Source organism: Lonchura striata, chromosome 20 (assembly GCF_046129695.1).
Source record: "Lonchura striata isolate bLonStr1 chromosome 20, bLonStr1.mat, whole genome shotgun sequence".
NCBI lineage: Eukaryota > Metazoa > Chordata > Aves > Passeriformes > Estrildidae > Lonchura > Lonchura striata.
Window position 1 is genome coordinate 7,715,559 of NC_134622.1, and position 25,976 is coordinate 7,741,534.

Here is a 25,976-nt window from a genome sequence, read left to right on the forward strand (position 1 = left end):
GATAATGAAATTTTTCTTGATGTTCTCAGGAATAAAGGGGAAAAAAGTGTATTTTAAGGTGTATCACAGGAGGTGAGGAGCTCTGCTCTGTCCCGTCCCACGCCTGTGTGTGTTGTCAGTGGGCCTGGTAGGAGTTTCAGCTGCAGGAAGAAATGTTCCTGTTGATGACATTTCAGAGGCACGCTCAGAAAGGATGCCAAGAAGGAGTCTGGTGGCTGGTTTGGCATGGGGGGTCGGTGGGGAGGGGGAGAAGGCTGTAATCCATCTCAGCTGCGAGCGCAGGGTTTCCCCTCGCGCTGGCTCTCACACGCACGCCCGCTCACGGCGACATGTGACTTCTGGCCATATTAGCAGGTTTATCCAAGCCTAGCCCCTCTGACTAACAGATGTAGGGAAAAGGGCATTCTGGGATTGCAGCAGTTGCTTTTGAACAACAATGTCCTTTTTGTAAGAATCTGATGCTTCTTAAAAGATGGAACATGACATCATTACTGTCGATCCAAGAAACATTCCTTCAATAATACTGAGTGTGCTCTGGTTATCAGCTCCCTTCCCCCAGCTCCTTTCTCTTGCTTTTCTGACATGCTTTTTGTCTATTGTTTTGTTGGGGGCTGTAAATGTGAAACAGTTGTCTTTCAGTGTTATGTGCTTGCTAGAGCTGGAATCAAGTGGAATATTGTTGATATATGAAAAAGAAGGAAAAATAACCAAAACCCCACTTTTCCTCCAGCTTTCATAAATGTAGTGTGCTTCAGGTATGGGCTCAGCTAGAGCTAATTATTTCCCTTCCCACACGGTATTAGTTATGGTGTTATGCAAGGGAAGGTGGGGATGTCTCAGTCCCATTCCTGTGCATCCCACTCGGCCTCACTGGCAGCTGTGTGCAGATGCTGGTTGTTCCAAGGCTCCTGCAGTGATCCTGCATCGATAGGAAATGTGTGAGTGCTCAGCAGTGCAGTGGGGCAGAGTTGTGAGCAGCTGCATATTTTCTGTTTGTGTGTATATGTTCTTCTGCTTAGTCCACCACTGGGATTTCAGTGTCAGCTTTTCCTTATCCCCTGAGAGCGGGCTATCATGGAAACACATTCTGGGTTGCATTATAAATATTTTTGAATGCTGACTGCTTGGAGGAAAATACTGGATTTTGCTTCCCTTCTGTGCTTTCTCTCTCCCATGCATGTCTTCCTCAGAAAAACTGGAGACTCCTGAGGAGTTTACAGCCAGGTACATCTTGGCTGTGAAACATAGCCAGGCTCTGCAGCAATGCTGGGAGGTCTCTAACAAGGAGCAGGCAGGCTGTGGCACTTCCACATGCTGCAGCTCTCCAGAGAAGAGAACCACTGAGCACAAACATGCAGGAATATGTCTTTTTCCATCCTTGCAGGAATTGCTCTGCAGGGACTGGAAAACAAATGATTCATTGATGGTCTAGAGGCTTGGAGAAAGGTGGAGTTTACAGTGTCCAGAAGGGGAGGAGAAATGGACAGGGCCTTCTGATGTGTTGTTTAAACTCAGGTTTGTTGTCTTTCACATCTTCATAATAGAAATAAACCTCAGACTTCTTTAAAAAACAAATTTGAGATACGAAATAGAAATTTAAAAAGTGCAAGTCTTAGCCAGAGGATTTTTTGGAAAGAAGCGAGATGTGTGATTAACTGTTTGCCAGTGACAGAATTGTTTTTATTAGTGATAATTTACAGGGATTTGATAGGAAATCCTTTAACAGGAAAAGAAAAGGGCTTTTTATTTGTAGTGGTTTTTTGGCATCACCTGTTCCAATGATATAGTAAGATTTTAGTACAACTTAACAGTATAGTTTTACTTTGGATAAATTCCAAGACACAAAGCTTGTAGTAAATGAAACTGAACTCATGGTGCAGACAGAAAGAATTTCATACATTCCCAGTTGTGTCTGAAGTTGCAAGTTCCTCTGAAGAAAGTGTTTGCCAATGGCCTATTGTCCATTGTCTCATATGCCAATCACAATTTAAATGTTTGCCTCTGCTGAAGTGGAGCAGAAGGAGGAGCATCCATCGGGTGTCTCCTGTTCTGGATGCTGTTTCTCTGAAGAAAATGCTTGCAAGTAAATCTCCAAAGAACAGGCTCTTTGTGATAGACATCACGAAATCCAAGCAGTTTTTTGGGACACAGTGGGTGTAACTCTTCAGAGGGAAGGTGTCACGGTAATGTGCACTCACTGGTGATGAACTGCTTCTTGCTGTAGGTCACACTGCTCTGCAGGTGATTGAGCAGATGTTGGAGCATGGAATGTGCCTCATTTTGTGTCTTGATTTTGGTTTCTGTCCTAGGTGAAGTGCTTGACTGGTGTCACAGTGGGGCTGTGACATTATCCCAGCACACAGGGTGTGCTGCTTCACGCACCAGGGCTGCTTGCTCTGGAGGAGGTGGAAGCTGCTTTGCTGAACCTTGTTTCAGGCTCTTTGAGCAGAGGATAATCAGTGAAGGATTGCAATCTTTTTCTTGCAGTAATCCATGCTGAAGAGGCTCCATTCATACAGATGAGCCAAGGGTTGAAGCAGCACTTTAAACCCAGATAGTCGGTCGGCTGACTGCCCAGCAGGATGCCATCAACCAGCCGAGCGGGCAGCCTGAAGGACCCTGAAATTGCAGAGCTCTTCTTCAAAGAAGATCCAGAAAAGCTCTTCACAGATCTCCGAGAGATTGGCCATGGAAGCTTCGGAGCAGTTTATTTTGTAAGTAGCACCGTGACTTGTGAATTTTAGCTGTGTTTCTTTTTAAACTGGGGGTGTAGGCTTTTTTGAGCATAATAAGGAAAATAAACTACTATGACTCTTTTTTTGTGTGGTGTTTGGGGCAGAGATGTCATCTTGTGTGTCTGTATGGTCTCAGTCCTTTCACAAACTTGTAGTCTCTACAAGGTGTTTGCATACAAAAAAAGCCCTAGAAACTTGGTCCTTGCCCTTTAGGTGCATCATTATGTTGCAAGCAGGGATTTATGTGCAAATTAAAACATGGACTTCTGCTCCATCAATTCTGACTGGCAGTGCACTTCTCTTGGTCTGATCATCTCCTTATCACCTCTTGTTCCTTGAGAGAAATTGAGTTCTCTTCCCCTTTGTGCATACCCTGAGGCTCCCTTAAAGCCATTCTTTATGTTTGACACCTGAGTGTTGGTGCTTTTGTTGTCATTTGTCCTGTCACATCCATTCCTACTGCAGGCAAGAATCCCAGTATCCATCTGCATAATACTTACTTGACATGAACAGGATCCTCATGGCAACCTCAGTGCAGCTTGCTGTGTGTTAACCAAATATTGTGGGGCCTTCATTAAAAAACACTTTCCTCAGAAAACCTTTTCACGTTTATAATTATAGGAGGTGTGGCCAAACCTGCCAGTTTTCCTTCAGAAAGCCATTTGTGTCACTATTTTATGAGATGCCTATTCAGTGTTAATAATTGCAGCAGACCATGTTGGGAACCTTCCAGCACAAATTTAATGCAGCACAGATGAACTAATTAGGAAAAGCTTCTTAATTTTGTTCTCTGCCTAAAACTATGAGCCACCACTGTCTGGGAACAGATCTGGGGGAGGAACTGTTTCCTAACGAAACAATACTCACCTGTGGCCTCAAATTCACCTCATTTATTCACTTTGGTTAAAGAGTGAATATCAAGGGAGGGAACTGACAAATCTGTCTTTCTGCTGTGTGGAAATATTGCTGAAGAAACATTATGGAAGTTTTTTGGGAACACTATCTTTCAGGGGCATACATGGACCACACAGATATGGAAACCCACAATGCAGCTGCAGATAGCCTGTGAGCTGGAAGCAAGCAGCATTCCCAAACACCAGCAGGAAGCTGCCATGGGGTATTTGTAGCCTGCATGAACTTTGTCCTTGTGGTAGGGGCTGATGGCCCATTACCAGCTCAGAGGCCATTAATTTCTAGCCATTCTTTCTCTTTTCCCCCACCATTTTAAATCACCAGTTCATTATAGATCAGTATTTACTCACTATAGAGTGCAATTACTTGCTGGCATTTGGATTGTGCTTCTTTGTCAGAAAGTACCTCTGATTTGGCACTTGCATAAAGACTAGTCTAAGCAGTGCATCACACAACCCTAACCCATGTAGGGGCTTCATTTTTGTCAAGAGAGGGTTTCTGATAAAGACACTCTATTGCTGTTTCTGTGTTGGGAAGTTTAAACCTGTAAATTTTGTGTTGTGTCTTTTTTTACTACTAATGGTTCTGAGATGATGAATCTGAAACTGTTGCGTATTTATGTGCCCCATCCTTCAAATAGAAGCCCAAAAGATCAGAGAGACAACAGGGAGAGGGAAATTTAATGTGAATTAAATAAGCCTGAAGAACTAAAACATAGGGGAGTCTATCTCTTGGGTACTATACTCCCCTGTAAAACTAGAATTAAAACTTCTTAACTTTCTTAACAAAGTTTTGATTCTGCTACTGAAAACAATTAAACTTTCTCTAATTAATATAATACTGGATTATAGTTAATAATTGCTTTAAAAGATATTACTGAAGCCAGTGGCATACTCCACTTTTTCTTTGTGCATACTTTGCCTGTATCAATGCTGAAGTTACTCTGGTCACCAGATGTTGATCCTTTGTGTGGAGTTTTTGGAGGAAAGCAGGATATATGTGCATACATGTCTGCCATAAAACAAGCCTTGCTCATTTGGATGGTTAAAGGGAGCTGGCCTTGCACATCCTCCTGGCTTTTTTTTTTTTGTCTAGGAACTGTTTTTCAATTATCCAAGATCACAGGAAAACTAAAAAAAAAACAAATGAAACTCTGTGATTTTAATATTTCTGGGGTGTCAGCCAGAACTGTTCTCCCTCTCTAGAACTATAGGACAGCAAAAACTCTGTCAGGTGGTGTTTGCTTGGGTTTTCTAATGCAAAGCATCCTCTCTTCAGGCAGCTTTCATGGCATACAGCCTGCACCAAAAAATGGGGTTGATAAATAGATGTGGGGGTAATTACCCAGTAGAAAATCCATATAATCCTGAAATCTCCCCTACTTTATTTAAAATAGAATTTAGTGTTTCATTGTTGGTTGTACCCATCTTCCTTCCCTTTAGCAGTGATCCCATCAATGGGTGTGATATATATTGATCTTACTCCTGTCTCTTTGTTTCTGTTGCATCCTTCATAGCAGAAAGATCCTTTTTTTTTTTTTTCTTTTATAATTGATAAGAATTTTGCTGGTTCACCTCATGGTTTTAGTTTCTTAGAAACTGCAAGTCTGGCACCTCTGAATCATTTTTGGTATTATCCTTACCCTACTCCCTGTTCTGCAGTGTAATAATAGCTTTTGCTTGACACAGGAAACATACTACACTGGAACACTGCAGATGGAGCAGAAGAATAACCCACTCTCTTTTGTTAGAGCTGGGTTCCTTCTGCTTTACTGTAGTATTTTGCTTCCTTGCTTTATTGGCAGTTCTTCACACAGTTGAATGTTTCAGAGATTGTCTCTAGTCAGTAAATATCATGCAGTCAGAATTTTATTCTAACTTTTTTGTCTCAAACAACAAAAATAGTCACTCCCCCCTACCCAACTTTACAAGTACTATCAGTGAGAGGATCCCTTCGAACAGAAAGAAAAGTAAAAATAGTATTGGTTCAAGCTTATCATATCCAGTTGAAATAAAGACTGACAGAGAATTCTGGGAATCCCTTTAATGAACAGCAGAATTAAAACATGACTGAAAAACCTTTTTACAAAAGGCAGAGCCCTAGTACTTAATTAATCTATGTTCTGGTAGGCTGTGCTTGATAGTACAAATATATTAAAAATCAACATTTTCATCAGTCATCTATGAATGCTGTGGTGCACATTATTCTGATTTATATCATTTGGCTTCATGTCCAAGTTGATTATTATTATCAGAGAGACTCAGAGGTCTTTTCCTCCACCACCCTCCTGTGCTGCTGAAATCTCTTAACAGAGGAAATCTGGGGTCTTATCTGGAGCCATCCTTCCTGCAAGGTGCTGCCTCTTCTCCTGCTGTGGAGAATGAGCCCTTGCTTTGTTGCTGAATTAAACAAAACATCTCCTCTAATCCTTGCCTTGCATTGTTGCTGTCTGAAGTCAGGAAGTTTGCCTTTGAAGTGTGAAAAACTATGTACATTTATGGTGCAGTGTAAATAACAATACTATGAAACTGAGAAGTCTCATCTGAAGATGTGTCACTTGGATTGCTGCCATGTCTCTCTGTATCATCTGTCTTCCTTTAAGACACAAAAGCTAATTTTTGGGAGTACTGGGGAGAAATCTGCTCCAGACACTGGTGGCTATCTCCAGTGCATCATGGGACATCTTTCCATATGGTTTGAATGGAACTGGGTGGCTGAGCCTTGCTTCTGTTTTATGTGGACTAGACCTGGGCAGGGGGACAAATTGATTTAGGGAAAATCCCTTCTGCTTGAATCAGAGCTGCTTGTTAGTTTAAGTCACAATGCTTGACTTGCAGAGACTTGGTAGATGCTGAGCATGGAAAAATGTCACACCTTGTCTCCCAGACAGGAGGGTGATCTTTCACTATGGAAAGAAATTTCTAATTCTTGCAGCAGACACATCACTTGGAAGATATTTTAGTTTAATGCTCTGCAAAAGTTAAGTAAGAATAGAGATTATTTTATGAATGTGTGTGGTTTACATCTTATGGAAAGCTGGGGCCTGAAGCAACTGATGGATTGTGTTTTCCTGTTACAGGCACGTGATGTGCGCACCAATGAAGTGGTGGCCATCAAGAAAATGTCATATAGTGGGAAGCAGTCCAATGAGGTATGTAGAACATGGTGTATATCAAACCTTAATCATTGCAAATAATTTCTCTATGGGATGTTTTTAGTTAGCTTGAGTTCCTACAGGAGAAATATTTTCTGTAACTCTAAAGGTGAATAAGAGCACTGTGTAAACGAAATAAATCAGTTTACTGTTTAGTGTAATTCTGTGTAATCTGCTTGTGAAAAAAGAGGGGTAGAACTCTCTTATTTCAGATACAATGGGCTTTTTTTGGGACCACAGAAATGTGTAGCCAGAAAAAAGAAAATTTTAAATGATGAGTGTGTATGTTGGTGTCTTACTGCCCTTAAATGTTCCATTTTAAATACCTTTCCAAAAAACCATGATGCTTCCTGGACGAATGAATGATAGGAATGGATGCAGTGGTGAGAGCTTCCTAGGGAGCCTTGCTTGTACCAAGTAGTGAAGCAGAACATATCCCTCCCTGGAATGACTATGCTCATGAGCAGCTGAAACAAAGGCAAAAGAGTGGTGAATGAATGAGTGTGAAAATCTGAACAGCAGCATAATTCCAGAAGAATTGCCAGGGTCAGGGATTAGGACAGTTTTGCTGAAGGGTCTGTAGAAGTGGGCCTCTGAGATTAGACATTAAGTGTTTTCATGGCCACCCCAGATGTGTCTCCTTTCCCTAGGATGCTTAGCAGGGAGAGCTGATGTTATACTTGAAACATTTAAGTGCTAATACAGATTCTTGAAAAGCCCAAGATGACACAAGCAGCTAATTTGATATTATTTCTGGTAAATAACATCTATCAAATCATGGCATGATTTTTCAGCAGAAGTATTTCTCATAACCATGTTGTCCAAAGCATTTATGGTTCCCTCCCTCCATTCTCTATATTCCAATATAACCAGCAGTCTTGCTCTGATGTGTTCAGCTAACAGCTCATTGCTTTCTGTGCCTGCCTTTTGTGTATTGATCATCTGCACTCCAAGGAGCTGAACTATTCCTTCCTCTGTGTGTGTGTGTGTCTGTGTAGGAGGTAGAGGTGGCAGTGTCTCTCCAGCAGTCCTGAATTCTAGCTTCAGAGTTAAATTTGCTATGCCTGTTTCTGTTTTGTCGCTGCGGTGACTTGTTTAACTGTGTACTGATGAAAGAATAATTTGTACTTGCTACTTGTCCTACTGTTTTAATTACTGTGAGCTATAAATACTCTATTCACATGAATGAAACAAACTGTGCATGCTTCAGAAATAGCTTTTGTTTGTCTTCAATGCATATGTTTCTTTATTTTGAAGAAAGTAATAAGACCAGGATTAAAACACTTTCTATTTTACATCCCTATTTATTTGTTTTGTTCAGAAGTTCACTAAGTTATGATTGAGGCTATGTAAAGAAAATTGATAAGGGCATTCTGATATCTTTTGGTTTCATAATAAGATTTTATCATTGGTGGGAACAATTCACTCAAATAAGGTCATATTTTATACTAAAAATAGGTTTAAAACCTTTGAAAAATGTAGTACTGTGCTCTTAATGTGTTCTAGGAGCTTTTTTTTTTGTGCAGGAAATCACGAATACTTCTTGACTAATACATCACTTCTCTCTTCCCAGTGTAGAAGTTTAGCATGGTGCTTTCTTGGTTGGCTTTTATTGCTTAGTACCTCAAGGCCTTGGAGGCTGAAGGTAAAAGGCAACTAAGTCACTCCAGTGTCAGTGAGAGAGTTTATGTTATAACTGCACTGTGTCATTCTATAGCAATTCTGCTGTTGAGAAATGCTTAATGTAGTCAATCAGCTGCCTGGGTTGTGGGCTTCTGTGTTCTCTGGTTTCTGTGTTTCTCTAACCCTAAAATTTTTATTGAGGTTTGGCACATGTTTTCCAAAGTCTCAGGGTAGATGGGCCCTCTGTCCCTCTGTGAATACTACCCACATACCAACACGTGAGGAAGAGTGTGCTGAGAGATTAACAGGACCTGGAAAACAGCTTTTGAGCCTTTTGGTGTTGGGTTCCTCTCCCTCTGGTTAGCTTCAGGACTGATACTCTTGCTCAAAAACATTTGCAGTGTCAACACTCTTACATGGATGGCTGCATACTTAAATGGTTTCAGCTACTACTATTTGGTATTGAAGGTACTTTCTGTGGTTTTAGTTTTGCTGTTGCACTGTCAGACTTTTGCCTTTCTTGCCTGAGGAGATGTGGATGTGCAGTATCATTGGTGCAGCAATGTCAGTGTCTAGGCACACACTGGAACTTGACATTTTGGCTTCTTCTGTGCTTTAAAATTGCACTAACAGAGCTCCCCTTACTATAAACATGGCTTTGTTTTATCTGTTTATATTTTTTCTCCAGCAGAACCTACCTTTATCTAGTAGATAACTCATTTTAAATTGGCCCCTGTAAAGATTAAACTAGTAATAGAGAAACATTATCAAGAATGTAGTCAGATAGTTGGCAGCTGATAAAGGGAGCCTCAGCCAGTGTAATATAGTGACTAGTAGGGACAGGTCTTTATAATAACAAGAGTTGAGAGAGGCAGCTGATCTTGCTGAAGGACACTTATCACCCAAATCTCTTTCAGATCAGGGTGTGTGTTTGATTTGACAACAGAATTGGTATCCCTTAGTAGAGGATCACTTCTTTTTTGAGGACTTGCTCAGATATTGTGTTTACCAGTATATCCTGTGCACACATATAAATACAAAGCATTATATTGATGAGAGATCCTTGCATACAGCCTAACTGATCAGCAACTTATTTTGTAGGTCTGCTGAGGAGTTAAGCAGTGAATATCATAGTATTGATACAAACTTATTTGGACTTGAACCTTGAGATAGTTTTGCCTCTTAAAATAATTAAATGACATAATAACAACAACAACAAAAAGGTAACAGTTCTAAAAAGTCTTTCTGTTCATTTTATTCCCGACAGAAATGGCAGGATATTATTAAGGAAGTCAAGTTCCTCCAAAGAATAAAACACCCTAACAGTATAGAATACAAAGGCTGCTATCTGCGGGAGCATACAGCATGGGTAAGCATCTACTTCTCTTGCCTTGGTTAAAGGTGTTTTGAAATCACTCCAGCTGGATTTTGGTAGGCACCTGAGCACTGGTGTTGTACAGACTGAGATGAGCATAGCCAAGGGCCTTACACGTGCTCAACAAACTGAATGTACTTTCTGGAGCCAAGATTTAAGGAAAATTTCCTTTTTGCTTAGATTAAATGTTGCTGTTCTAGTGTATTTAGCTTGATAAATTGAGTATTTGAAATAATGTACACCCATCGCTAATATACTAAAGAAATCATATTATTGAACTAATAGTTTAAATTGTAAGTACTGTTTTGTGAATTAGCTTCAATAAATCTGTAGGGCAAAGTTTTAGTTTCTCTTTTTGAAATCTGACTGGGACAGAATCTTAAGTAAATCCCTAAATAGCCCTTTAATACTCTGATAAGCTTGTTAAGTGCAGTTTAACATTCCTTTTAAGTATGTGCATATAAAATACGATATGTAATACAATACCTAACTGGTTATGAATGTGCTTTGGCCTTCCTTACAAGTGGTGTTGCTTGCTATCTTACACAGGGGGGTTATGCTTAATTCCAGTTAGAGCTGTACTTGTGGGAGGGGTCAGTGTGACAGTGCTGGGATGGATTTTATGGTACAAGCAATACTTGCTTTGTTATGGCAGCCTGCACTGTGTGCTCCTGGAATTAGTTCTAGATTTCTCCATACAAGTCTAGAGAACATATATTTACTATTGCAGATTTTCTAACTACTTTGATTTCTTCCTGTAACAGCTTGTTATGGAATATTGTTTAGGATCAGCATCAGACTTACTAGAAGGTGAGTCACACATGTTTATTTGATGAAAAGTCAGAAGTAGAGTACTAAACTAGGGGGTTACAGCATCACAGAATTTTCCTTGAATTTATAGTTTTGTTTGGGGCCAGACTGTGTATGAATAGGCACAGTTTATCAAATTCTTGCATAGCTGAGGACATTTTTCTGTAGAATACTGGCTTTCCCAGGTGCTTAGTTTTTCCTTGGTTCATATTATTTTAAAGTTGCCAGTCAGCTATTTGTTTGCTTCTGAGTTTTAAGTTCTCCTGCCATGACAATTCAAGATTTACTTCTGAAAACCCTTGCTGTTGATCCTAGTGCTTACTAACAACTGTAGGGCTGTTGACTAGAATAGCAGTACAGCAGTGTTAGGGTTGTGCTTGATGAGGTCTTTCATTAAATAGTCATTTTTTCTATCAGGCTTCTTATAGTGAACTGTCTTTGAAGAGATGTGTGTGGCCAGGAAGTTGTTCCTTTCCTTGCCAGAAGCATTTCAGGACCAAAAGCTGAGCTGCCAGAATCTCATCTGTGTTGCTACAATTTATTTGTGTGTGAATTGCTGTAAATTTCTGGGGTTTGGAGTATCACTTCATTAATGGAAAACTGGATATTGAGTCTCAAGTCTTCACTTGGGAGAATAGTCACATAACTGACAGGAATGTAGTTTATGGTTGGAGAGTGGTCTCTTTGGTAGTAAATAGCTGCTGGTTTACAGTTAGAAGATTAGATCTGATTATAGAATGTACTCAGGGAACTATTTTTATATTTGCTTCTCATACTGAATCTAGTGAAAATGAACTTTTACTATTTCTGTTTACATTGTTAACAGTACTGGCTTGCATGCTGCAAACTGTATTGTTTTCTGTAATACTGAATTTCACATAAATTCTTTTCTTAAGTTCATAAAAAGCCATTGCAAGAAGTGGAAATAGCAGCAATTACCCATGGTGCTCTCCAGGGATTAGCATACTTGCATTCTCACAATATGATCCATAGGTAAGTAGTCACATTTTGCTGTCTCATACACAGTTACATGTGATGTGTTTTGTTGACTGTATCCTGTCCGTCCCAAATTCAACATTGTAAGCAGAGATTTTCTTTTCACAGTATCCATATGCTCCCAAACAAGTGATTTATAGTAGTCTAAACACTAGCAAGCTCTGTCTCTGTACATGAACTGTCTCTTACTGCTGGTGTTCATAATTTCTACAGAATTCCTTCAAATCTGCTAAACTTTTCAGTGTTGATTGTCCCTGAAGCAGTGAATAGCAAGTGCACCCAGAGAGTTTGTAGGAACTGCAAGGCCAAGAGTGCTGGGGCAGGGAGAGCACTAATTCTTGAAAAATTAGTTTTACACAAACACACATGTTGAGAAGCACACAGTAACTTTGAGATGCAATATTCTTTGTGTTTAAAGTAGCTTCTACATTTTAGTAGGATGAAGAATTTGAATGGTTACATTATTAAGTAATTTAAAAAAAACTTTGCTAAAGGATGTAATTGATTCAGAACGTTTTGCTGGGTTGTATGTGAAGCTTATCCTGTTATGCCATTTAAAATTCTTTTTTAAGACAGAAATTAAGACTAACATGTAAGACAAAAGAATCCAAAATCAAGGGCCACTTTAAGCAATTAAACCTACTGGTTAAAGAGTTTGTGTTTGGAGGAAATTGAGAATATTTTGCAGCTTGAACATGTGACTACTGGTGTGTCATAGTCTGTCCAATAGGAAGTTTTCTTCTTTAGAGAGGAGTAATACTGACACTTGTATTCTATCACCAGAGATATCAAGGCAGGGAACATCCTGCTGACAGAGCCAGGACAGGTGAAACTTGCTGACTTTGGGTCTGCTTCCATAGCATCTCCTGCCAACTCATTTGTGGGGACGCCATATTGGTAAGCCAGGAGTTTTACTTATTTCTGCCTTTGTGAAGTGAAAGGATCCTGTATTGGCTATTTAATATACTTGGGCTTATTGGAGCTAGCTTTGTAATCTTGCAGTTGTGGTGGAGATAAAATGTACTTTGTTAGGGAAAAAAGTTTCAATAGTAAGTAGGCTCTGAGTTCCAAGAAATTGTGTATCCCTTTGTTTGTAGTTCACAAAAAGCAATAAAGATATTTTGCTGTTCTGCTTAGACTGACCTAAAGTGGTAGAGGTGGGATTGAATCATCTGTAATATATTTTAATCACTCCCCCCAGTGGTTTAAACAATTCATGTATTCTCATCGTGTCTGGTTGTTGAAATAACTGAAGTGTTTTTTCTTTCATAGGAAAGGCCAGGTTCACTGAACCAACCCCTTTGCAGATCCCTTGTATGCTTTTGATCTCTTACACCTAATCTGTGGTGTTTACTCAACTGCATGTTATAATTTCACCACAGTTGGTCAGCCAGCTAAACTATTGGAAATGTGGGAGGGGTGAGAAGGTTATGATACTCATAAATGGAAAGCTGGGCAAAGCACAGGAGAACATCACACAGCCTCTGCAGACCTGCACTAGTGTGGGTGCCTGGTCTTTGTTCCCAGTGTCCCATGCCTGATAGCTTGGGGAATTATTTGTTTATGGTAGCTGAAATCAGGGAAACAGCCTGTTTCATACTGATGAAGATAATGTGTTCCATTGTCTATTTTGAGCACCAATTTCTTTTCTTAGGATGGCCCCAGAAGTGATTTTAGCCATGGATGAAGGGCAGTATGATGGCAAAGTAGATGTTTGGTCTCTTGGAATTACCTGTATTGAGTTAGGTAAGTTACTTCCTTTGGAAAAAAAAAAAAAAAATTAGTTATTTAATAGCTGGAACTTACTCAGTTGAATCACAGTGCAGAAGATTAATGCTGTCTTTCTTGTCCTGGTTGTCCTGAGTTTTAGAGAAAAGAGCAACATGTGCTTTCTAGAATTCCAGATAAAGTCTCCAGTTTGATGTTTATGGAGCTAGTGTTTTCATTACCTGAAGAAAGAGAGTTATATAGACAAAGACAGTGGCCAAGAGATATCACTAAGGGTGTTCACATTCTGTGGGAGTGGCAATTAACTTCTGAACTGAAAAACAGTCAATTGCTGGGCAGCTTTAGAAGTGAACCATTAAAAGTACCAATGTGAAGATATATTTATTACTATAAGTTGATATTGTTTCTGTGAAAATTTAACATATATTAACAAATTCTGCAGTGATGAAGTTCTGGAGAAGTTGACAACTTCAAAGCTGTGTTCAGTGTGTGTTGTCACTTCTGAATAGACTTTTTTTTTTTTCCTTAAACAAAAAGATATGAAATAATCCAATTTTGAAGTGGTAACATGAAACTCAAAGCCTAAAGAAATGATGGCACTGCCATTAGAACAGACCCTTTAAAGCAGAATGTGAGTTTAAAGGGACTCTGTTAGTATGGCATTCTGTTTAAATTTAACATGTCATGTTTTCTTGGAACAAAAATTCCCTGGCTGAAGCACACCATGCACACCACTGCTGCCATGCACCTGAGGCTGTCCTCCCATCCTTGTCAGATCTGATTGCTCATGCTCCAACCCAACCTCCATGGAGGAGCAGCCCAGCCAGGATGTGTGAGCTCTCATGAACACACTAATCCATGTGAACTGCACAGTTTAGCTAAAAATGCTGTCTGGCATTCCAAACTGTCAACTTCATTTTCTTCCAGGACGCGAAATAGATTCTTTCTTCAGAGCAGATTTTTTTTTGTTGTTGTTGCCAATATAAAGCCAGTTGAAGGGGTGTGACTGTCATGACAGAATCCTGCTCTGAGTAGAGTAAGGAGACTTGGCTGGCTGCAGGGCTCCAGGAATGCAGTGAGCTCATGGCCACCACACCCCCGGGAGTCCTGCACGCCGCGTTCTTGCAGGATGAAGCGTGTTGGGCTTCATCTACGGCTGCTGGCGTGGTGGGAGGTGAGACTAGGTCAGGACAGCAGAGCATGTAGGCTGGGTCCGTGTGCCTGCCTCATTTGTGTTGCTTTGAGTAAGCATGGGAAGGGAAGACAGCAGGGAAATGAGATGTCTGGTAGTCTTCTCAAATTATCACTTAGTCTTAGGAGTGGTCTTATGGAAGGTTTGGTTTCAGGGTTTCCAGAAGAATTCTATTTTATTCCGGTGAGCTAAGAAGAAAAAAGGTAGAGGGAACAGTCAGATAAAATAGTTTAATGAATAATCTGTCTGATCCTTGACAGCAGAAACTAGTTATCTGACAGATTAGAGGAGGTAAAGTGGTAAATTTGAGGATGGACTTAAGTCCTCAATTTACCCATTCTGAGGAATTTGTAGGGTTTAGTCCATCCTGCTATATCCATGAGTGAACCATGATCTCTGGTCCATAGTTCAGTGCTACTATTCCACTCAGAACTGAGGAGCAGACTAAGAAAAGTAGCATTATTTTTCCCTTGTTTATTTTTTTGAGGAAGGAAAGTTTTCTGTTGTGTTTTCAGCAGTGTAGGAACATCCTCATGGCCTGACCAGCTTCTCTGGAATGTCTATGGTGAGGCTGAGCTTTATAAAGTTTGTCCCATAAACATTCTGATGAAGCTTCAATTTTGTTGTTACAGTGAGATCATCTCCTTCCTCATTAAGCTTTCATGCTGTGTCAGTCTATAAGAGTAATACAAGCTTAAAAGAGAGAAGAGCCAAACAGAGAAGGCAACTCTCAAAATAGTATAAAGAGTTGGCCTGTTGCTGACTTCCTGCTCATGTGCTTAGTCAGTTAAGTGTGATTTGATGGTTCTTGTAACCAGCTTATTCTTCATCACTGCTGTCCTGCTAGAAATAAATATTTCTTAGCTTTTTAGCAACTGTAGATTAAAAAAAAACAGATGGGGGGGGGTGTATGAAGCCAAGAATGCTTAGTGGCTAAACACCCAGTATAGAGCTTACTGTTAACTTACTCCTATTTTAGTACATTACAATGAGTCAGAGAAGTCAACTATGATAAACCACGTAATTTAAAAGCTTGAGAGGACAAGGCATTTGATCTTCAAAGGGCTTTCATCTTCTGCAATGGCACAGGACGTATGCCAACATATCTGTCTGATTGCAGGGTAGGGTTGGTTTGGGGTTCCATGTTCAGGCAGTAGGGATTTTGCTGATGTGGTTTTCTTTTTAAAGGGATGTAAACTGTAAAAAAAAAAAAAAAAATGGAGCAACAACATGAGACTATCTCCCTGTATAAAAACTTCTTTTCTCTTGTGTGCAGCGGAAAGGAAGCCTCCTTTGTTTAACATGAACGCAATGAGTGCCTTATATCACATAGCGCAGAATGAATCCCCTACACTACAGTCTAATGAATGGTGAGTATTGCTGAGGGAGGAATGTTGTAGGGGATCTCTGTAAATGGAGTGCTTTGTCATGCTGAGTTCTTGAAATGGCTGGAGTCCTGTTGGGAGGATGTGAGCTGGAAGGTTCTCATTAGATTCACTATACATTTCATACACAAAATTGACCAATTACTAAATATATGTTTGAGAGTCTTCACTGTACTAGGAACAGGACAGGCTGCTGGAAGTACTTAAAATCCTGTAAAAAATTCTGTTCATGGGTCAATAAACTTTTGAAGCTCCCTAGCTAGCCAAAATTCTGCGGTTTAGTGTTTTTTTAATCACAAACCACACTGTCAATTCCTAAGTCCTGTTTTGCTGAAATACTGCTTTGCAAGATGAAGACACAGCTTGTGTGTGCCAAGTGTCTGTTGCATAAACTTCAGAAGAATAAAGCACAGTAGTAACATTTTGTGCCTCCCAGCTTCAACAACTGTCTTTTGAAAACAGCAAATACAGTAAACTAATTTCAAAAGTTAAAAACTTCCTTATTATGGTTTACTGAACCATAGACAAGCATCCAGATGTGAAGATTTGACTCCTTAATGAATTAAACTGGGTTGTTAACTTAGTTGGATTTTTTTTTTCCTTGACACAGGTCTGATTATTTTCGAAACTTCGTAGATTCTTGCCTCCAGAAAATTCCTCAAGACAGGCCTACATCAGAGGAGCTTCTGAAGGTTGGCTTGCTTGTCCTTTCTGTTTTCCATGTGGTATTAAAAGGGGCTGTGCCCTGTGATGATGATCTGTCTCACCTACTGTACAAGGTTATGGTTAATGATGCTCAAACACCTTTGAGCTGGGAGTGCTGTGGGGTGTACTGAGCTGGCAGCCCTGGCTTCACTGCCTGTCTGCAGTGCCTCAGTGTTCCCCAGGTGACTTTCCAAGCCAGCCTTGGAGTTCTCATCATAAAAGGTCACTCCACCAAGTGACACTGGGTGTCCATCAACTTGTCAAGGGTTTTAGTTGGTAAACTCAGTCATTCCAGTGATTGTAGTTAATCGTGATAGAGCTTCTGTGCATTAGCTAACAAATACCTTTTGTTGCTTCCCTCTGTGTTCTGTGCTATAGAACACTCCAATGTGCTTTACACAGTACCTGAAATCCACTGTTGGGGAAAAGGGGGGCAAAAAAAGCAGTTTTTCTTTCCTCACTGTATTTTTCCTTGGCATGAAGAAGCCTCAACAGTCTGCAGGCCTTCTCTTGCTTTATTTCTTAGCTTCTTTTTTAATTCTTCATTTGTGCTCCAGAATGCTGCAGGTCTTGGCTTTGCTCACTGTAGTCTGGAGACAAAGCCAGTGGGGTAGATTGTTGCAAAAGGCTGACATGTGAACAGAACTCACAGGGAAGTTGGGTGTTGGAGCTATTTTGTGTGACTTTGATGGATTTCCTTTGTGGCATCAGGTGGCATTCAGAATTTTGCTAACTTGTCATTCTCTTTACAGTGCTTCTGACATTTTGGGTTTCTTTTTGTCCTGGCCCTGCTTCTGCTAACAGTGTTTTTCCAAATTTTTTGCATTGCAGGGAAATGGATGCTATTTATGAAGGTTTTATCAGCACCTTTTTGAATGTTTTCACCTAAAAATGGCTCTGAGGACTTGTGCCTCTTTGAAAACTGTCTATTCAGAAAGTAAATGCAATTATCCAGGAAAGGTTTTGGTGTGGGTGTGTAGTCCTGCCATTTCAGAATTCTACAGATTGGTTTTATTTTGAGCAATGTGCTGCAATTAAAGAGAACATTGATGGAAATGAAACATTTGGGAACATATTCCTTCCATAACTATAGTCTGAAACAGCTGCATGCCACTTTACAGGGACAGGTAGGGAATGTGCCATGTTGGAAACAGCATTGCAGTTCTCCAAAGGAACAAAATGAAAGTAGTGGTGGTGTTAATAATGACTCATGCTTGCACAGCACATTGCATCTGGAGACTGCAAAAGCTGCTTCTGACATACATAGACAGTTCTTGCTTTACCTATGGGTAAAATACAGCCACCTTTGCACAGAAATGTGGTGAATATCTCCAAGAGAAGAGCAGAACATGGGGAACTGTTCCAGGACCAGGCTCTAAGGTTCACAGCCTATTTTATGACTCAGAGCTGTATGATGAATATTTGATTCCCAGGCTTTTCTAAACAAGGAAAAGGGTTTTATACTGAGAGTTAGCTGATGAGTTAATTAACATTTGGTTAAAGATACTAGCCAGTCTAGCACATATAGCTTTTATTTGGTATTTGTTACTCTTCCCTCACTAAGTCACTAGCAGATAATAATGTCTCTGAAGTCTAGGTTTATAATGACCAAGTATTCATGGCATGCAAAATGCTATTTCTGGGTTTTTACACCTTTATTTTTTGGTACAGTCATTCTAAAATCTATCTGGATTGTGAAGTCTAAAATTAATGCCAGTGTTAGCTGTGAAGGTGTTCTCCTCCTGTGCAGGGAAGAGGGCTAATAAACCCATCTAGAGTTCATCACTGTGTCCTCAAAGCATGTGCCTTGGAGGCATGAGAGGCCACTCACCTATTTGTGTGTTCTACAGCACATGTTTGTTCTTCGAGAGCGGCCCGAAACAGTGTTAATAGATCTGATTCAGAGAACAAAGGATGCAGTGAGAGAACTGGACAACCTGCAGTATCGTAAAATGAAGAAACTCCTCTTCCAGGAGGCCCACAATGGCCCTGCAGTGGAAACACAGGAGGAGGAGGAGGTGAGAAAAATGCTGGATTTCATCACTGAGCCAAAGAGAATGAGACTATCATTTAAATAACCACAATTCAGATATTGCTGAAATGAAGGGAGGCTGTTTACACACCTGGCTGTAAATACTGTCTCCCTCTTTGTGCTTGGAATAAAACTACCTCAAGGCACAAGCAAGGACAAATAGGATAGATGCCTAGTGCTGGCAAGAAGCTGTGCCATGTGTTCATGCTTGAACAGTCAGCTTCCAGTCCTGTAAATTCTCAGTTTCTTTGCCTGTTTATGAGGCTTCATGAGAGCTCTTTAGCAACTGCAGTTAACCTCTGTTTTGACAGAGAATGTTGTTCTAAATCTAAGGCATTGAGGTTTTTACTTTACTTAAAACAAAAAAAAAGAAGAAAAGAAAAACAGGTCATTAGGGAAATTGATTTCTCTTTTTTGGGTTGAGTGCTGCAGTCATCATGCAGAGAAGGAGACTCTGAATTCCAGTTCTCCTGTGCAGAATAAAGCCTGCAAGGTGCAGGGTCCTAGCTGAGCACTCAGGTGATGCAGGTGTCACAGCAGTTTCTGGTGACACGTTGTGGTTGATACATGATAGAGTTCAGCTTGTTAAGAGGCTCGCTGTTGAAAAGAATCTGATATCAGCCAGTTAATCTTGACAGGGCTGACTCTTTCCCCAACATCCCACAAGAAAAATGTTTCATGGCAATGCCTGGAGGGTGGAAAGTGCCATGACGTGTCAGGTGGATGCCTTTAGAGAGAAATTGAATGAATGTTCCATTTGGTAATGTCCGCAGGTACCACTGGGATGGGTTTGAATTTTCTTTCTAATTCCTTTCTCTTAGGAACAAGATCATGGTGTGGGCAGGACGGGAACAGTGAACAGTGTCGGAAGTAATCAGTCCATTCCTAGTATGTCTATCAGTGCCAGTAGCCAAAGCAGTAGTGTTAACAGTCTTCCAGATGCCTCGGATGATAAGAGCGAGCTGGATATGATGGAGGGGGACCACACCGTGATGTCAAATAGCTCTGTCATTCATCTAAAGCCGGTAAGCACTGGGTTCTTACTGGAGAACTTGGAAGGTGTAGAGTGGGAGAGAATTCGTTTGGCATAAAGTCAGCTGTTTCCATTCCCAAGTCATTATCTCTAATTTATATTAGTGTGTCCTAAATATATATATGAGTGTGCACTGGAGACTTGGGAAAGTGGCTGTGAAGATGATATATTTTTGTTGATTCACTAAAAATTATTTTATTAATGGAATTGTTTCAAAAGCAGTTTGCTTTATCAGGAAGAGTTGAAATGGGAGGTTGGCTATCCTTAACATGCATAGCACTGCCTTGTGGGACAACAGGATGTGTGACTTCCCCTTTTTACCTCCTCATTAGATAATTCTTAAAGTCAGGACCTACAGTAGAAGCTGAAATCAGTTCTGCAGCACCCATCTTCCCAGCACTTGATTTGAATATTTTGTTAATGAATAAACTGTAGGGAAAGAAAATACAGCAGAAACCAGTTTCCCTCTGCCAGATGAAGGGTGGGCTGGGGAGTGCCCTCTGAGCCAGGCTGCTCTTGCCATGGAGGGGTTATCACTCCTTTTGCTCAAAGCACTACCGTTTCTGTGGCTAATGAGAGGTGTGGCTAGAATGTCTTGTTCTTTGCCCAGATGCGCAGCAAAGACACAGGTATTTCCTCAGGGAGTTAATTAGTATATCATATCTAACTAGTAATCGCTCTGTGATAAATGACAAACTCAAAATAAGAATGTGGAATACACCATGACAAATTAAAAAATTTTCTTTAAGGTATTTCTGCAGTGGGTGTAATGAAAATCTTCCTCTGTCTTTGAGAGCTACAAAGATGTTGTTTTTGTCTTTCAGACTCGATAAAATCTACTTTATAGCTTTTATGTTTTGTTGCAGTAAACTGTTTAACTCAGCTTTCAGTTTTCCATTATTTTTCCTCATTTTCTGCTTTGGTTAGTAATCTTCCTCTTAGTAATAAAAATTCAGTATGAAATTTCTGAAAGCAAAGATCGTAGATCAGAACTCCTTTTGCAGTGTATACCTTCATTGGCAGGAGGATCTTTCAGGGCTGATGAATATAAAACGCTTTTTTTCTTCTTTTTAAATAAAAAGACGAAAATTAAAAATCTTTAGTAACACAATTTCTCTTTATTCTCTGACATCAATATTTGCTGATAAGGAGGAAGAGAACTACAGAGAGGAGTCGGATCCACGGACAAGGGCATCAGAACCCCAGTCTCCTCCCCAAGTATCTCGCCACAAGTCTCATTATCGCAACCGAGAGCACTTTGCTACCATACGCACAGCGTCGCTGGTACGTGGAGGCTTGGTTTGGGAAGAGCTCTGCAGGAGGGGATGCTCTGAACACAGCTCTGTAGAACTTCTCAGAGCTTTCAGAATACCACCACAATACGAGCTATCTTCATTGACTGAGATACTGAAATAATTTAGCATCACTTAATAAAAGCTTTAGTTAGATACCTAGGCAAATGTAATTTGTGTATATTAAATATTTTAAGTCTCAAATCCAATGTGTTCCATGGAATATAGGAAAGCATTTATAATAATAAGCTGGTTTTTATTTTCATATGCATATTATGAATATTTGTGGGTGTGTGTATGTATCCACCCTCATTGTATTAGGCTAAAAGGCCGTTATTTAGTACCAGCTTTTTAACAATTGTACTGTTTTTCTGCTGGAGCCCATGTGAGCTTATCTCCTACAGCAGAATTGAGTTTTTAATCTGCTCTGCTGCCATTAGGATGTGTGCTTTTCTTTACAACAAAAATCATATTTCTTAACTAAATCGTTTTCTTTTGTGAAGACTGTTGAAAAGCAGATTAAGCAGCATTAACTTCCTCTGGCCCGATGTGGTTATCTTCCTAGGTGACAAGGCAAATGCAGGAACATGAGCAAGACTCTGAGCTCCGAGAGCAGATGTCTGGCTACAAACGTATGAGAAGACAGCACCAGAAGCAACTGATGGCATTAGAGAATAAACTGAAGGCAGAGATGGATGAGCACCGCCTCAGGTTGGACAAAGATCTCGAAACACAGCGTAACAATTTTGCTGCAGAAATGGAAAAGCTAATTAAAAAGCACCAAGCAGCCATGGAAAAAGAGGTAGGAGGTTATGGTTTATCAGACCAACCCGTGTTTGTTAATTACATTGAATTGTCCACTTCCCCTTACTGATGCAAAGATGACAGTGTGGACTCTGAGATGTCTTGTTTTCAGAAGCTGAGCAAATTGCTAATTAGAAAAAGGTGAATACATCACCTCCTTACACTAAGGGGTTATGTAACTAGAGAAAAGGTATGTCCTTCACAGCAGTGGGTTATACTGAATGTTAGAATCCTGACTCCAGAAAAAATACTGAGGGCTTTCCTCTCTCTTGCCATGTCTATTCTGTCAATAATTGCCTGCCATTGAGTGTTGTGGAGGCAGATTAGCCTGCAGAGAAATGTACCAGCTACACTTAAATGTTCACTGTCTAGTTGTGTATGGATATGGGGGGGCTGTGCTTTTAAATAATTGATAATGAAGTGGTGCTGCCTACAGCAATTATTATTGATTTTTGTTCATCTCTGATCTCTCAGTGGAATGCTGAGGATATAGTTTATCATAAAGCTTTGACTTTTTTAAGCAAGATTAGCTGAACAATAGGGCTGAGGGAATGTGGCAGTGGAGGAGGACTCTGCTGGGTGCCTTGATGGGATGGGAAATGAGGAGAGAGTGAGGACGAGCTCCTCTGACTTGGACTTGTCCAGAGGTGTGGTGAATATTGTAGTGACTGCCATGAGTTCTGGGTCTTGAGACTGAAATTGGACATGAGCTATAATCCATTGGGACTCAGACTGACTTGCTGCTGGATTTGCTGTAGGCTAAAGTGATGGCAAATGAAGAGAAGAAGTTCCAGCAGCATATTCAGGCCCAACAGAAAAAAGAATTGAACAGTTTCCTGGAGTCCCAGAAGAGAGAATATAAACTCCGTAAAGAGCAGCTGAAAGAGGTAACTCTTCTCCAATGAGAAGTCTGTGATACAGTGTGAGAGTAGTGAACATGTGAAAATAAGTGACACTGCACCACAGATCTTCCACAGGATTGCAGCAAGTTCTGCATTTCATGAGCAGAGTCCTGTGTGTACTATATTTGTTTCATATCTATGACCTTTGAGTAAGAAAAATTTTTTTTTTAGTTAGTTCTTGGTAACTGTGTGTTTATCTTGTGAAAGTACAAACTTCTCCATTGTTAAATACTGCTTTTTAGCCAGAAACATGCAAATTTGGCAATCCCAAGGCACGAGAAAAGTTTACGAAAGGTCATGAAGATTTTTCTCACACATTGTTGCAGGTAGTGGCCATTCCGTGCAGCAGTTAGTGAAATTTCTTATCACTTAATGATATTCCTGTACAGGAGCAAGAGAACAGAGCAGTAAAGATGATCTGCATTTTTTGTAAGGAAAATACCTGTAAAGCACTATTAATTTTAATGGAGAAAGCTGTGTAATTATTTAATAATCATTGCATTTTAGTGAAAATCAAGTTCTGTGAAGTGCAGAGAAACTGTAGAATCAAACTTCCTGATTCTTTTTGTGGAGTGACTGAAACCTTAAGCACTATAAATAATTTTTTTGAAAGAACCATTTAATGCTCAACCATACACTTCTGTGACACAACTTTGGAACTTGCTCCAAAGGGAAATATCCCAAACATAGGCATTTCCCAGGAGAAAAAAAGGGCTGAAGAGCAGCAGAGCCAAGAAAGATCTAACAAAAAATACAGTAGCGTGGGCTCTTTATAATAACATAGAATCTTTCTCTAAGTGGGCAGTAGATCACAGAGCACCAAGGAACACTGATGAAATACAGAGGAGTTCTGTCTTATACTTCAGTTGAAATGTATCACAACAAGTCTTAATTACTGCATGGGCATCTCTAGTATGCAATTCAAGCAAGCACAGTCTTTTGCCAAAGATACTTTATGCTGTGTAGTACAAATGTGGAAACTCATTTTAAGTTTTACCTGTGAACTTTGTTACATTGTTTTTGTGAGTTACGGCATCTCAGTGAGCAGCTCTGCCTTGATGAGTTACTGTAAAATGGGGATGTGCTCTGATCAAGCAAGACACAAAAGAAATTCTGATGTGCTTCATGTGTCTGGAGTTCTGTTTGAACAACAGGACATGAACACGTTTCTTCTCTTAAGTCCTTTGGAAACCTGTAAAAATTGTTTACCAGGCGGCATGGCAGTACCTCCAAGTGTTTTCAGTGGCAACTTCTCATTTTGAAATTTTCAGCTGATATGTAGGTCTGGAAACTGTGGACATAAACCAGTATTTTGGCCAGTGGTAAAAAAATCAAAAAAAAAAACTGTAGTTGAATCTGTTTCACTGTGATTTGTCTCCTGGTATTTCCTTCTTGTTACTTATGTGATATGATGCATTTTGAAGAGGCTGAGATGGCACCAACCTTGAGAAGAGCGAGTAGAACATAGTGCAGTAGTTTATTAGTCAGATCTGTTCAGTTCATGGCCAAAGAACTTAATGTAACTATTCCACAATTAATCACCTTGTGATTATTAGGAGCTGAATGAAAACCAGAGCACTCCAAAGAAGGAGAAGCAGGAGTGGCTCTCTAAGCAGAAGGAGAACATCCAGCATTTCCAGGCAGAAGAAGAGGCCAACTTACTGAGGCGTCAGAGGCAGTACTTGGAGCTGGAGTGCCGACGCTTCAAGAGACGGATGCTCCTGGGCCGCCATAACCTGGAGCAGGACCTGGTTCGGGAGGTAAGGGAACAGGCAGAGATGAGGCCTGGATGCAGCTGTGTGAAGTGCATCTCACAGGAGCACCTGCAATCCAACTCAAATCAAGCACATCCAAAGTGTTCTGGTAGAACAATGGTTGGATGCTTTGCAGTGCCATCTGGTAGTCCCTGAGACGTCCAATGTACAGATTAATGTCCTATTGCAGGAGAATCTTTAGGTCCAAAAAGTCATCAGACACAACAGTTAACAGAAAATGCTTACTGTGAATCCTGTTGAGCATCTAGAACAGGAAGGAGAAAAGTGAAATGAGGAAGGAAAAATTACCGGTGGCGTTGCTGTCTGATGCTGATAAGACCAAGAAATTCTGTGGTCTGTCCTCAGATGCCTTGGAAAGAGAAATGCCCTTGTGAACAAAGCAAAATGTCACTTTGTCAACGGAAATCCAAGTAAGTACAAAGAACCTAATAACTCCCTCTGTCCTCCTGCTAGGAGCTAAACAAAAGGCAGACACAGAAGGACCTGGAGCACGCCATGCTGCTGCGTCAGCACGAGTCCATGCAGGAGCTGGAGTTCCGCCATCTCAGCACCATCCAGAAGATGCGCTGCGAGCTGATCCGGCTCCAGCACCAGACCGAGCTCACCAACCAGCTGGAGTACAACAAGCGCCGGGAGCGGGAGCTGCGGCGCAAGCACGTCATGGAGGTCCGGCAGCAGCCCAAGAGCCTGAAGGTACTAAGAGATGTAGGAGCTCTGAAGGTACTAAGGGATGTAGGAGCTCTGAAGGTACTAAGGGATGTAGGAGCCCTGAAGGTACTAAGAGATGTAGGAGCTCTGAAGGTACTAAGGGATGTAGGAGCTCTGAAGGTACTAAGGGATGTAGGAGCTCCCTTAGGTTAAAAGGTTAAAAGGTGCAAGCTGGTGGTAGTGGAAACATGGTCCATGGAAAAGCCCTTTTACAGTGCAGGCAAGGCCAAGGTGATTTGAAGCTCATTAACTTGAAGAGCACCATAGCGGTGATCAGCTTACAGGATATTGCAGGCAGGCCACAGCAGCACTAGTCCCTCCTCTTCTTTGAAAAGCTCTTCTCAGTAATGTCCCTTCCTTTCTGGTGTAGTTTTAAATGCATTTAATATTTGCAGTGTGCTTTTTTTTCCTCCTCCTACACCATTTTCTGATCCTTCTCTCCCCCATATACAAAAATAAAATCAGTATTTCTGTAATGAAGCAGTGTATTTTAAAAACAAAACCCAAAAGCTTTGTGTTGCTGTGTGTATCAAAATGAACTTCACTCTCAGTCTTGGCTAACTCACCTGGTTAGTGTTTTTCTATTAAAGCTGGCATGGTGGCAAGTGGGGAGGGGGAAGAGAGAGACACCAGCCAAGTGCAGTGTCCTCAGGAAGCTCCTGGCACTGACCTTTGCTGTTTGTCTCTCCTGGGTTTTTCATGCTGCCCTTGTAGCTCTGGTGGCTGACCAGAATTATGGGGCCTCTGTGATTGAGGCTTTTAGTGTTTTTGTTTAAGCCTTCACTTCATCCAAAGTCCAGTGGTTTATTTTGAAG

General features: G+C 40.6%; 1 protein-coding gene across 1 annotated transcript in view; it reads left to right on the forward strand.

Annotated features, from left to right (window-relative positions):
• TAOK1 (TAO kinase 1) overlaps positions 1–25,976 on the forward strand; it is a 69,306-nt gene that overhangs the window by 26,410 nt on the left and 16,920 nt on the right. Inside the window, exons 2-17 of the mRNA XM_021550961.3 lie at positions 2,488–2,714; positions 6,727–6,798; positions 9,692–9,793; positions 10,564–10,609; positions 11,506–11,602; positions 12,389–12,502; positions 13,260–13,351; positions 15,802–15,895; positions 16,521–16,602; positions 18,466–18,633; positions 19,469–19,672; positions 20,830–20,964; positions 21,538–21,774; positions 22,535–22,663; positions 24,235–24,438; positions 24,907–25,146. Of these exons, the coding sequence (XP_021406636.1) occupies positions 2,583–2,714; positions 6,727–6,798; positions 9,692–9,793; positions 10,564–10,609; positions 11,506–11,602; positions 12,389–12,502; positions 13,260–13,351; positions 15,802–15,895; positions 16,521–16,602; positions 18,466–18,633; positions 19,469–19,672; positions 20,830–20,964; positions 21,538–21,774; positions 22,535–22,663; positions 24,235–24,438; positions 24,907–25,146 (2,148 nt within the window). The 5' untranslated portion in view covers positions 2,488–2,582. The remainder of the gene's footprint in view (positions 1–2,487; positions 2,715–6,726; positions 6,799–9,691; positions 9,794–10,563; positions 10,610–11,505; positions 11,603–12,388; positions 12,503–13,259; positions 13,352–15,801; positions 15,896–16,520; positions 16,603–18,465; positions 18,634–19,468; positions 19,673–20,829; positions 20,965–21,537; positions 21,775–22,534; positions 22,664–24,234; positions 24,439–24,906; positions 25,147–25,976) is intronic.